Raw genomic sequence first — 14,403 nt, forward strand, 5'->3', positions numbered from 1 at the left:
TTTTTTATCCATGTAAAGCTACATGAGTTACTACATTTGCTCAGGGGATAACATGACCTTAGTCTTGTGAAATTGCTCAGCAAGGACTAAACTCCAATCTACAACACAGTCCAAGAATCTGAGAAAAGCTTCACCCACCTTCAGACTCCAACACTTCCAGATATAACATCACCCACCATCAGACTCCAACCTCTCCAGATATAACATCACCCACCATCAGACTCCAACCCCTCCAGATATAACATCACCCACCATCAGACTCCAACCCCTCCAGATATAACATCACCCACTGTCACACTCCAACCACTCCATCAGACTGTAATCAGCATAATGTGTCTTAATATTTAGATTATTTGATTTCTTAAATAACTTCAAAGTGCCTTTCTAACCTTGCTGTTACTTCCTGTGGTGTTTCATTTTAAATAGAATGATACATTTTTGCAGTTCTTTACCTGTGTGCTTACATTATTACACATGTGGAAGAGTAGCATTACTCCTTATCATAAGTGTAAAATTCCAGATATACTATATCTGTACTTAATCTGATGTTGTATTTTAATGAAATTGTTTATATCACTGATGCAGTTTTAGAATAACATTTATTTTAAAAAATTGCTATTTCAATTGAAATGTAGTTTATAAATGTTTATAAAAAACACTTGTAGCTACACTGTACGTTTGATGTGTTATTAAATGTGTTGTGTCTCAAATGTGACATAATAGAGATATTGGAAAGATGAATAGCTTTAGCCTATTCATTAGTAATATTAGCTGATAAGCGTTTACACCACAGGCACCTACCAAACCCTTACAGGCCTCTACCAAAGCCTTACAGGCACCTACCAAACCCTTATAGGTCTCTACCAAACCCTTATAGATCTCTACCAAAGCCTTACTCATTCCTACCTAACTGTCACCAAGCATTTGCGAACCTTTAACCAAACCTTTGACCAAAGTCCTTCCCAAAATCTTCTTGTACTAAACCCATAGTGGGTTGAACCAGGCCTTTTGGAGCCAGGAAGTGTTAACCCAGATGTCTGAGATCTTCAGTCCGTCACCTGGCAACTCCAGCATGTAATCCGCCATTCCTGTCCCATCGGCCCTGAAGAGACTCAGCGCTCTGTGCACGATGTACTCTATTTCCTGTCACACCATAAATCAGTATTAGGAGCCAGAATTATGTAAACATGAAACTGTGAGATTTACAGTGCAGGAATGGGTAATAAACACAGCTCACAGAGGTCGCGGGAAAATCATACACCTGTAAACATTATACAGACATGCACACGTGGACAAGCCTCCTATTAGTTTACTAACTTAGATGTAATTCTGTACGTGTGCTTGAACACACACACACACACACACACACACACACACACACACACACACACACACAATGTTGTCATCTGAGTACATTGTAAGTTGTTTTTTTCTTTCAGGATATCTTGCTTTACTCATTACCCCCCCTCTCTTTCTCAAACTCTCTCACCAGCATGAACTCCAGTTCTCTTGCTCTGTTCTTAGACCACTTCATCTCAAATAGATCTCGCCCTCATAGCCGACAACCTGATCCTGCAGGGGTGCAAGCAGAATATTGGAATAGTGGGTTTATTATCTGTGAGTAGTAGAAGTGCGTGTTGTAGGACATAGGAGGCATCCTCTGAAAGCTTTAAAGTGAAGGCTTTGCACGTGCTTAGTTTGCTTCTCACCTCGTTCAGTTTCAGCTTCAGAGGGCATTCAGGATGTCAAATAATGGCGAATCTACCACTCACTATAGCTAGCTAGCTAACAAAGTACAGAAAGCCTGCACAGTGCTGTTCCAAAGTTTCTCCGCATCAACAATAAACAGTTAGCTTACTGGCCAAACTGACCTATTTTGCCTACATATTTAAGAATGCACACATATTGTTCTATCAATATAATTTAAGGACTAATTAAATAAATGAAATATACTATGTTTTATTTTTCTTGAATGATTTCTGTTAAAATAAGATGTAACATTATGGGTGGAATTATACAAAAAATGTTTACACAGCCTGTTGTTGGCCTCCTCAATCTGAAGCAACAGCACAAGCAGCAGCTTCTTCACGTCACCTTTTCATCCACAGGGGGGTGATATCAGGTTATATTACTAATTAAGTAAACTGTCTGCCTCTTATATAGAATTGACAGACTTCATTAAGAAAGATGAGCTAAGAAGCATCAGTTAGAGCTATGTAGAAGAGACTATTCTTTGTACTTTCAGCTGTCTTAGATGGCGAAGATTTCAATTAATTGAGATACTCAGTTACTGTAAATTAACTTTTCATTTGAAATATAATCCCACAGATGTAATTTGACATGGCCCTCATCCATAACTAAGAAACTGCCACATTTATGTGTTTATACAATAATAATATTTTGCCATTAAAATGAAAATATGCCAGCTTTGCCGTTGTTATTTATAACATTTTTCTTGAGAGTGTTACATTTTGTGCTTAACCACAGGGATTCATTTTCATGCCAAAGATGAAAGTACTTTTTGATTTGGTGAGTGTGTGTGTGTGTGTCTGAACTTGGATGTCTGATCACTTTTACTAGATATATCCATACGTCCAGTAAACAGGTCATTTGCATTTATATTTACATTTACGGTATTTAGCAGACACTCTTATCCAGATCGACTTACAAAAGTGCTTTTTCATTTACCCCTAGAATACATCCTAGCCAGTAGAGTAGATTAAAGTCCAATATACCAATAAACTAGCATACTGAACTAGAATAGAAATATAGGGATCAGTGCTAATGCCTAGAAGTACAAAATACATGAGTTCTATCTCAGACAATGACTCTGCTGTCCAGACAGCAAGTGGAAGTTCATTCCACCATCTGGGAGCCAGGACAGAAAATAGATTCCATGCTTGTCTTTCATGAGATTGGAAGTTTGATTTTTCAAGCCAATCCGTACTTCAGGTTTAAAGTATTCGAGTTACGGATCGGGGTTTGACCATTGACCTCATGTATGGAGGGGCTGGTCCATTTTTGGCTCTTCTGGCGAGCATCAAGGTTTTAAATCTGATGTGTGCAGCTACTGGAAGCCAAGGTCATGCTAGAGAGAGAGAGAGAGAGAGAGAGAGAGAGAGAGAGAGAGAGAGAGAGAGAGAGAGGTGTAAGACGAGCTGCAGGTATTGTTTTGGCAGTGGTGGTGGTTCGGGGGTTTTGGTGGAGAAATGCGGTAAACAGATGTTGCTCATACTTTATATGAATAAACTATAATGGAAACATCCTCCTGTGTCTAAAACCTGAACAATGTAGATGAAATAAATACAATGGTTGAAATAGGACAGTCTGGACACTGAAGAAGAAACCTTATACACATAAACAAGAATGTGCAATTTGTTATATGATATACTGGAAGAAAACTTTGAAAGCCAATAATGTGTGGTAAGCCAAGCAGACCAAGTGCAAGGAAGACCTGGTTAACTGTAGAGATATTCAAGCCTGGTTAACTGTAGAAATATTCAAGCTTCAGTGTTAGACAGCAAATATTCAGTTGGCCAAGTTTGCCCTGCAATTTACAAATTTTGTAGGCTTACATTACCTAGTATGCAATCATTGCTTCATTAAATCAAAATGGAAAAAGAAATCCAAATTCATAATTTTTTTTAACAAGTCCACATATAAAGTACAGACTGCAAGGATGAGTAAGTCCAAACTGATGGCATGAGTTCTGCTTGAGGCAGTGCATGCAGAAAAACTGCTACTGGCACATCCATCATTTTTGAGGTAATTAATATTGCTATTCTAAGACAGACATCTTTTATTTTTAAATCCCATAAATGGGAACCGCTCCGTATTCTGTGTGATTATTTAAACCTGGATCCTAAAAACATCCATCAGATAAAAATAAACAGCCCAGCAAATACATGGCAAATACACAGTGGTGAGTATGAGAAGCTCAATAAATCACTAATAATAATAACACTTATACTAATAATAGGCAAAAGCAAAAAGTGCAGCTATAAAAAAATCAAATTATACTTTCACAGTCAGTGTCCATAAACCTTCTTAAAGCCATTTTGTAGAGTTTGCTTTCTGCATGAACTGCTTGTGTTTTTCCTTCAAAGATTAACACATGGATATGCTGAGATATGCCAACACATTGCACTTTAAATTTACTATTACACAATTAATCATTAGAAATTATTAATGCAAATGCAAATGCATAAGAATGTGTGTTAATGACTGCTAGACAGAGGAACAAGCTGTCCACAGCTGTGGAACAGAAGAGTGATTTCCTTGGTAGCGGTAGCTTCAGTTGAGAAGGGTCAAGGTACAATTGCAGCTATATTATCAGACATATTAGTCAAAGTCAAATTTATTTATATAGCGCTTGTTGCAATAGTTGTTGTCACAATGCACCTTAACAAAAGTCTGGGTCCAAGCCCCCAGTGAGCAAGCCAAGGGCAACAGTGGCAAGGAAAAACTCCCTAGAGCACGAGGAAGAATCTTTGAAAGGAACTAAGACTCAGAGGGGGGCCCGTCCTCCTCTGACCGATAACAGACACTACAATAGTAACAATATAAACAGTAAAGAGTGAAGTAAGTAGTGAGTGAGAGAGAGAAAATAAATAAATAAGACAAATAAAGAAATGAGCAATCAATTTCTAGTCCAGTTTTCTAGAAGTCCAAGTCTGGTCCTGACGGCATGCGCGTGTCCGAAACCCATCCCGCATGAGAACGTCCATCAAGCGCAACGGAGAAGTAGTTGGCTGGTGTGGAGGTGTGGTGGGCTACAGCAGGGGGCGTCAGGGGGTGGTGGGAGGAGCCATGGCAGCTGAGACGGGTTGAGGCTCAGTAACAACATGAGATTTAGGGGTTGGTGTATCTCGGCAGAACGAGAGAATAGATTATTAGGCATGTCCAGGTATGAGGTAAATTAGGGAACTATAATGTGCAAAGATGGACTCTGGCGGTCCATCATGTAAGTACCTTTTGATAGATAATCAGATGGTGAGATGCGCTTCCTTTTACATGAATGCAGGTGTTTTCTGTAGTCAGGAAGTCAGCCGCCACGTCTGCTCTTAGTCTGGGCTCTGGTAGTCTCATTCTGACTAAAATTGCTAAATATTTAGCTAAAGTTCTTAACAGTAACTCAGATGTTAGGAGTGACGACTAATTGTCTGGAGGAAACATCATCATGGCTCTGGGGCAAGCAACATGCTGGCGAACCAGATAAGGAGCCAACAAGAATAAAGAATGAATTCCACAAAAGTCATTTTTACAATTTTTAAATCATTTACTGAGTGCAAGAAGTGTGAAGCCTTTTGTGATAAATGTTACAGAAATATTTCAGGCATAATGTAACTTTGGCTTCGGTGCAAATACAGAGTAGACATGGAAAATGTACTGTAATATAAACAAGCAAATGTTAAATCTTATCCATATGGGACACGCTCTGCACAATCGGCTTTGAGGGTCTTATCACATCGCTGCTGCCACCCAGTGAGTAGATCGTGCCATTACATCTGTGCTGAGTTCTGTTTCCAGGGCCGACTGGGTGAAAGGACGATTTAGATCTCTCGTTCTGAATTTAAAGTACAGTGATCAGCTACCCAACAACTATAAGTGGAACAGTCACATGTTGTACAGGATTCAAGAATGAAGGCTATTAGACCCCCTGCTCTGTGACCTGGGACCTGAGAATGTTACTCTGTGACCTGGGAATGCTGTGTTAAAAATATTTGTCTGAATAAATAATTAAAATTAAAACCTTCAAGGACATTCATTCTAGCCAGTCACCTCTCAAGGTACCATATTGTACTAAAAACTAATCAATGAGAATGAAACAATGGTAGGGAAACATCATCATAATGTCATGGACAGTGAATTATGCAGTACTGTGTATGTACAGTGGTCACTGGACACTGGTCACTGCACTGCAGAGAACATCTTCATGTGTGGTAATATTACAAAGAGAACCGAGATTCTTGAATGCAGTGAAGTGAATTAAAGTCTGTCCTGTTACTGTGGGCTGGTGTATCATTATTATTCTACATGTCTATGACATGAAATACATGTTTATGACATGTTTGTATATGTATATAACATGCAGAGTTTCTAACCATCCTTCTTGCAGTGGTAAGCAATCTGTGGCTAAATGTAATAAATGATACATAAAATAATGTCATAAACATTTTATAATGTGTATCTTGGTCCAGTTGGTAATAATACCCTGTCTGACTGATCCCTAAAATAAATCAAAATCACCAGCAAGATTTTAAATTTAGTTTGTACCAATTTCATATGTGTTTGGAGGAGAAGGTGGAAGACTGTTGGCACTTTTCTCATTTTCACGCAGGACTGGAGATTGATGGTTGGTGGAGGATTTTCTTCTCATGTTCTTGAGATTGTGCTGTAGATGTGGGTTTCGTCCTTGCTGCAAAATTTTAAAACACAAAGAACATAATCTAAAATAAAAAATCATTTACTGTAACTCTTCAGGAAAATTATATTGTTTTTAACCTAATCTCTGTCTAGTGTGTGGTTGTTAGTGAATGGCCAATTAGCACAGATCATTTTAACTTGTTTCCCTGTACTAAGAAAAGGACAAAGACTCAGTGTTAGGCTACTGCTAATTAGATCTAAGTGTAGATCTGCTTCACTGTGCATGAATACACAACTAAAACAAAACCTCAGTGAAAGCACAATTAACTGCAGCTGCTTCTCACTGTGCACCTGTGTTTGGAAGTTGGTTAAATTAAGATGTGTATTCCATCAGTCAATCAAATTTACTTCTAGAGCACAATTAAAAATAAATGAAGGTTGACCAAAGTGATGTACAGATGAAAACAGTTCAGATGTAAAAATATTTAAGGCTTTGTCACCCAATTATGAATATGGGAGTCGAAGGTGTCATGGTTAGTCCCTCCTAGCTTCTATGTTCCATGGTTTCCCTGTCGTATGTTTTATTTTGGTTCTGTTCCTTAGTTTCTTTTTTTTCCACCCCTCGTTTGGTTTTACACGCCCGTCTTTAGTTTCGCCTGTTCCTCGTTTCCAGTCTTGTTAAGTTCAGGTATTTAAACCCTGTCTGGTGGCCTTGGTGTTTTGCTGTTGAATGGATGAATATCTGGTTGAATGTATATCCGTATTGATGTATGGAAAGTCTGTATCCGTAAGTTTGTACTCCGTGCCTTTGTGTTTATCCTAGCCTCTGTTATAGCCTGCTTCCCTCATTTGCCTTCATGTGTTTTTGCTTATCATGTATCCCCGTAATCTTTGAATTGGCTCAATGACCCTGGACCGTTATAGCGACTCTGAATCTGAATTTGCCCCTAATAAATCTCGCTCTTCTCCACACTTACAGCTCACCATTACAAAAGGTTTAAAAAACAATCAAGTCAAATATGAAAAAAGACATAATATGGCTACTTAATGTAAGTAATGTATCGACAATAGTTCTATTTAAATTAATATATCTAATTATATGTCTGTTAATCATATATACCTTTTGTCCATCTACAGACTGTATAAAAATATTAACTTGAATATTTTAGATGATTCATTACTGCCACTTCAGAGAGTTTGAGAGTTTATTAGTTATCTATAAAGGACCACTCAAAATAAAGTGTTACCAAAATTAAGGAATATTATTTAAAGTTTATATTGTATTTCTGGAAAAATTGTACCTAGTGGATGGACAATAAAATGAAGCCCAAGACTGAGTCTTTAGGTAAGCCATGTGTGATGGAAGTGGAGAGGAGTAAATCCTGTTTGAATAGTGCAATCTTTTAGCTGAAAGGACAACCAGCCTCTGGCAGTTCTCTGGTACCAACCCAAAGATTAAAATGATGTAAAAGGATATTGTGGTCCAGCATCATGAAGATGAAGCAATTACTAGAGCTAAGTGAAGGCAATAAATCATTAGTTAACTAAAGGTTGAGTCTATACTGTGCAGCACCCTGAAACCTGATGGAAACTTGTTCAAATTGTATTTAATAATAACTAATATATTATTATTATTATTATTATTATTATTATTATTATTATTATTATTATTACATAAGCTTATTTAATATTAATAATAATGTTTGTTATATATAAATTAATTATTTTATATTTAATTTATATATATTTTATATATAAATTAATTAAAACAGTTGGAGCATCAGCATTCAACATCTTTAAGAAAATGTAAAGAAACAACATCTAAGAGATGAGTGTAGGATTATCTGAAACACCATATTATACAAGATAAGAAAATTAAACAGAATCAGAATTGTTGGGGTGTTGCTAAGACATTATCTTAAACTGTCCCATCTAAAGACTTGTTTAATTTTGTAATTCTTATTTTGTACTATATATAGCTAGACACACAATTTCACTCAAAATGTCACATTTCGCATTTACTTCATGACATGCTCTAGTAAAAAGTGTTACATTTCCTTCCAAAAAGTGAATTTTTTGGTTTTAATAAATTGAGAGGCATTTTATTTAACAAAATTCTATTTTGAACAATTTAATTTACTGATGCATGCTTTCCAAAACAGTGAATTCTTCTTTGATTTTATTTAACCTATGTACTGCAGTAATTATTTTTTCAAGTCTTAACACAAAACCAAATTTTAAGATTAAATAAAAGATGTAAAATTTTAGGATTTAAAATAGTTGGCCAGTAGGTATAAGCATTTTCTATAACTATTAAAATGGTTTTGGCCTCTGTCAAGATTTTTAGTTTTATTTATTTTTAGAGGGAGGGGTATCTCATCAGCATTAGTGTTCGTGCATGTTTGTGTGAGTGCATGTGTATGTGTGAAGGTGTGTCTAAGTGTGACAGAAATATGGTTAACTGAACCGTTTGCATTGCCTACCAGGCAGAGAAATTCACTCTGGCATACTCAGTTTCCTCTTCTTGACTAAGAGCCATTGTTAGTTGGACAGTAGAGTAGAGAGATACTTCCTGTGTGTGGCAGCGTGTGAAATTAATGTTGGAGTAGAGAATGTCGTCATTTGTGGGGTCAGAGGGCATATCCAGGGCTGAGACGTTATCATATACAGGAATAGAATCACGCTGAAAGAAAGAGAGAGAGAGATTAATTGGGACATGGTGATTAATGATTTATGTAATTAATAATCAAAATACAGGCTTAACTCTGTTACTTTGATCATTGGACCCTTTAAGGAAAACTTTGCAGGGATTTTGAGTTGGACTGAAATCTCAATTCTCTGTCGACTATTCTTCAAACTTACTTTGGCGCTTGTCTCCTCACTCCTGCTGCTGACAGCTGTGGTTCGCCCCCTGGTGGTGAACCACAGTAATAACATCACCAGGCTCAATAGCTTCTGTGTTAATCAAACTCTAGTTAAAATGATTTGTGTTAAAACCTGGTTGACATCACTGGTATGATACTTATGTAGTTTAAATCATATGTCACTGACAGACAGCAATTTACCTCCTTTGGTAGGTTAGTCATACCCATCAATCCTATCTCATGGTGTTCTCAAGGCCTGAATACTTGGTCCTCTACTTTTTATTAATTATTCTCCACCTTGGCAACATTACTAGACAGCATGGTCTCCAGTTTCACTACTGTATGCATTATATGCAATTTCTGCTCATCCAGTCCCCTCATACAGGCTGCCTCCTCTCAGCCTAGTTGATTGCCTGACTGATATTTTCTTCCAACCACCAGCTTGCTGTCTCAGTGATGTAATTATTATGACTTTGTAACTCTATTTTCTGTAACAGTTATTGAATAACATACCTCATGTTTTAAAATTTTCTTGCATCTTCAATTTGTTATGTGTTTTTTTTTTTTTTTTTCAGTCTAATTGTCATTGTTTATTGTCTTTGCTCGTTTGTATAGTGATCTTGGGGACTGAGCAGTAAACAGCCTACAGCATTGGCAGGGTGTGTAATGTCAATGTGGCATCAGCTTCTTACCTCATCCATAGACACACAGCAGTGAGAGTCAGAAACAAACCCACAGTGACTCCAGAAACTGCGTATGTCCCAGCTGGGTTCCCTGCATCAGGAAGTAGAGGGCAGCATGTTACACAGACGTGTGAACATTCTCGCGATAGAGAGGTGAAAACAAACCAGAACAGATGCTCTATGAAACTGCTCATAAGTGTGCTAGTAACATTTCTTTCTTTAACCACTGTAGCCATTGAATTCGACCCATAATGTACCTGTTGGAACTGAATATTCTGACGAGTCCATTGATCCAAATTGGTTCAGAGCTGTGCAAAAGAAAAGTCCAACTGCTCCTGTAGCCAAAGTTAAATTGGTGCTGTTTCCCAACAATATAACACCACTTCCTGTCTTCTTGTACCAGGAGTAATTACTGATGGGGTTGGAGTCACTGTAGCACAGCAGTGTCACCGAGTCACCAGACACACGGTCAGTAACAGACGGGACTCTGGGAGGGTCTGAGCAGGAGAACAGGAATTAAAATAAATACACTTAAAATGTCATTTAACTTATTATATTCATAACACAAGAGGATAACACAAAGCAAACTGCACCTACATAACACATCCAGCAGGGTGGTGGTGGAGTTGTGCTGTCCCAGCTGGTTGTGAGCGGTGCAGTAGTAGAGTCCACTGTGCTGGGAGCTGATGTTGGAGATGCTGTAATTCTGGCCTGTTGGCAGCAGTGTGTCTGCAGCTGCTCTCTGCTTAAACCAGGAGTAGGTGAGAACAGGAGGGTTTGCCTCACTGCTGCAGGTCAGAGTCACTGAATCTCCCTCCACTCTCTCTCCAGAGGAAACCATCAATGCTCTGGTGTTTCTAGGGGCATCTGAACACAAACACACACTGTTAACATTAAAACTAAACTCTCATACACAGTCTGGTTTAGAGATTCTTATAAATTCAGAAGTTATAGTTGATAACTGTGAAACTACAACAAAGAGCATCATCATCATGAGCTGTAGTAGTAAGTATTGATTGTAGTGATGTTTCTGGTTTATGATTAACTGACTTTATTAAATGCATCAAGCCATCATGATTTTCATATGTAAATTCTCCACTCACACACAGGAGGAGAGAGGAGGTTCTCATTGCCTTCAGTAGCACAGCTATAACTGACTGCATCCCTGACTGCAGATACAGAGCAGGAGACAGATGTGCAGTGAGACACACGCTGTCCGTTCTTGTACCAGATGTAGGTGGGGTTGTAGGGCAGAGTGCAAGTGGAGCTGCAGCTCAGTGTTACTGTCTGTCCCTCTGATCCTGGGACTGCTGGAGAATCCACATTCACCTTCAGGCCTGTATGGGAGACTCTCATAAGTGTCCTCAGGGCTCAACACACAGATGATGAACCATGTGACACTGCCAGACACAGAAGACTTATCTTACCTGTGACAGAGAGAGACACACCAGCAGAGCTGTCTGTGTGTATCATGTAGGGGGCTTTAAATCGGAGGAGATATTCTGCTGAGTCACTCTCTGTGAGATGTTTCAGTCTTAGTGTGTTCACATTAGCTCTGTGACTGAAAACCTCCACTCGGTCATCAGCATGACTCAGCTCTGTGACCTGTAGGTGGAGTCTGGCGTACCAGGCTGCTGATCCGGGAAGGTGTAGTAACCGCGTATGTCCACTGATGAACCAATCAGAGCACAGATGCTCTGGGTGACGTAAGTTACACTCCAGCAGCTGTCCTTTCCATAAACACCTGTAACACATAAACTGAGTAAATCATAGCTGAACAAACAGACTACCAGTTCTTTTAAAGTCAGTTGTATATAATCAGAAGCTGGGAGACAAGACTTGTCTTGTGTCACTTGTCTTGTTCTCAGGGAAGTTGTGCCAAGTTTCCAGTGGGCCCTTTCATGAATGACCTGTTTTTAAAAAGGGCAAGTAATGTCAGTATATTTTGTGCATGTTTATACAATTACATAGCAGGTTTTATTGTGTTCCTAAGTGTCTGCATGAACACTACTTATAAGTGCAGTTACAGTATAGACCCCTCCTTTACGCCCTCATCCATGTGATGCCTCTCGCCATGTTTGATGTGTTGTTGTACTCGGTTAACGTGTCACCGTGTGTGTTGTGTTTACACTCCTTTCCTCACATGTTGCCATGTCCCCCTTTATTACTCATTAGTGTGTCTCCAGCCTCCCCTGTTCCTCATTTCCATCCCTGTGAATATTCCTTCTGTTTCCAGTTTTTATTTACTAAGTAATTTACTGTTTATTTACTAGGTTTTATTACCAGTTATAATTGACTATGTGGATGATGGTCAATGTGTAAAGGCTTTAGCATTTAAATGGTCCTCTTATTTTTACTTTTACTTTTATTCTTTTACTTAAATTTTTGCCATTAAAAGACTTTTGTGTCTTTGTTTGGTTGTTTGGTTGTTTTGAGACTCACGCCTGCATCCTGTCACAGTAAGAGTCTAATAAAAAATGTAACACTTGCTCTTTCGTCAAAACCAGGTCACCCATGAAAGAGGCCAACAGAGGTTATTATTATTATTATTATTATTATTATTATTATTATTATTATTATTATTATTATTATTATTATTAGTTACATTTATATAGCACCTTTCTCAAACTCAAGGTTGCTTTACAAATATTGCTTTTTTTTCCTTTTTTTTTCCAAGAACAGCAGTGGTTGATTAAAACTTCCAACTGCCAATAATATGTATGTAAACATAAACACAGTGGATTTAAAAATTAAACGCAGTGATTTATGGAAAAACGAAAAAAAAAAAAATTTTTCAAAAAATACCTTAAACACTGAAAACTCTTAAATTGAAATATATCTAAAAATGCTGTAGTTGTCTTATGTCTTAGCCATATGTGACTCAGCATGAGTTCACTGTAATCTAGTAGAAGTTGCCAGTGACACAGAGTGAGTGCAGTTTAAAGTGAGGACAAGAGCAAGAGACAATGAGAACACAAACAAAACACACTGATGTAGTACTGCTGAACCAGCTAGCCAGTGCCCAGAAATGTATAGAGCCCTCAACTGTGAAAGGTGCTTCCCAGCTACTTATAAACATGTAGGCAGAACCAGCAGCAAAAAACAGCAAAAACAAACAACAATCAAACAAAAAACTTTTTATCTCATAGAAGCTGCCAGTGAGATGCGGATAGAATGATGAGAGTTTAAAGTGAGGATCTTACAGACAGCAGGAGAGCAGAGCTCCTCATATCCTCTTACAGCACAGGTGTAGCTGCCTGCATCCTCACTACTGTCATACACATACATTCCATTAGTGTTCTGGTTATATACAGGGTGTCCATTCCTGTAACAGATGTAGGTGGGGTTGTTGGGCAGCATGCAGGTGGAGCTGCAGGTCAGTTTGATATTCCCTCTATATGTGTTTGACATCATAACCTTCAGATCTGCAAATCATTTTAAGAAAGAAGCTTTGGTGTTAATTTTATAAATAGCATATTTTTATAGTTAACTAGTCTTATGTGATTACCTGTGACAGACAGAGATACTCCAGGATCACCAGTGTATGGACCCCAAGGACCATCAGTGTGGAATCTGAACCTGTATGTGTGAGCGTCACTCTCTCTCAGGTGAGTGATTGTCATACTACAGTCATTCTGGGAGCTCTGTCTATACTGCACTCTCCCCTCATACTCCTCTTCCTCTCTCACATCCACAGCTTCAACACCAACCTGCTGCACTTTAATAAACCAGAATGATTCTGTCACCGTTTGTCCTCCAGGGTATTTATAAGAGTAGGATAGATCAACATTTGAGCCTTTCAGAGCACACAAGTGTATGTCACACCCTAAAACACCTGAAACACAGATACAGTCACATTCAGGAAAAAATAAATTCTGGTAATTCATAAAACATGAATGAATATTAATAATTAATATGTTAGCTTTTAATATTAATATTTGCTTTTAAACCAAGCCAGATAAATGCAGAAGAAATCTGCATAATATTTATCCATCATGTATATATACTCACTGAACTCAATTTTAGAAGCACCTGCCTATAAATATCCACCAGGACATCCCATTGTTTCAGGCAGTCTATTCCTAACAGAGCCTCTCTCTCAATATGGAGTTAGTTTACCAGTTACCTTCCTTCCTTAAAGATACTACTGATTTCCTCAATAAATGGAATGAACTTTACAACATTAGTCAAGATGATTATGTACCATGGATGTATCAAGTGTGATACTAGAATTCTTAGTATAACTCACACAAGAAATTTGACCAAAAAAAAAAAAAAAAGTTATGTTCTGTAACAAATGTTATTTACAGATTCAAGTTCTCTGGGATAACTGGTTTCCCCAAATTGTGAATATATATATATATATTTGAACATTATTATACATATTTCAGTAATGTTTTTTCACAGTACGAGGAGTAAATGAGGAGTGAGTTTCCTTGCACTTATGAACACATGGCCCCTCTAACATAGCCACTGGCCCCAGCCTGGCC

General features: G+C 38.0%; 1 protein-coding gene and 1 long non-coding RNA gene across 2 annotated transcripts; one reads left to right on the forward strand and one right to left on the reverse strand.

The window, feature by feature from the left end:
* Positions 1 to 5,221: 5,221 nt before the first annotated feature.
* Positions 5,222 to 12,066, reverse strand: LOC145643374 (B-cell receptor CD22-like). Its single transcript, XM_081706553.1, has 9 exons — positions 12,057 to 12,066; positions 11,541 to 11,657; positions 11,017 to 11,250; positions 10,511 to 10,780; positions 10,171 to 10,410; positions 9,923 to 10,004; positions 9,229 to 9,277; positions 8,850 to 9,049; positions 5,222 to 6,418 (listed from the first exon to the last, which is right to left on the reverse strand). Exons 1-9 carry the CDS (start codon positions 12,064 to 12,066, stop codon positions 6,376 to 6,378), a joined length of 1,245 nt encoding a protein of 414 aa, XP_081562679.1. The 3' UTR covers positions 5,222 to 6,375.
* Positions 12,067 to 13,155: 1,089 nt separating this feature from the next.
* Positions 13,156 to 13,933, forward strand: LOC145653209 (uncharacterized). Its single transcript, XR_014119575.1, has 3 exons — positions 13,156 to 13,289; positions 13,431 to 13,521; positions 13,611 to 13,933. It is a non-coding gene; the product is annotated as an uncharacterized LOC145653209 (long non-coding RNA).
* The last annotated feature ends 470 nt before the right edge of the window (positions 13,934 to 14,403 follow it).

This window comes from Electrophorus electricus, chromosome 23 (genome assembly GCF_041902795.1).
Source record: "Electrophorus electricus isolate QZ-2024a chromosome 23, ASM4190279v1, whole genome shotgun sequence".
Classification (NCBI taxonomy): domain Eukaryota; kingdom Metazoa; phylum Chordata; class Actinopteri; order Gymnotiformes; family Gymnotidae; genus Electrophorus; species Electrophorus electricus.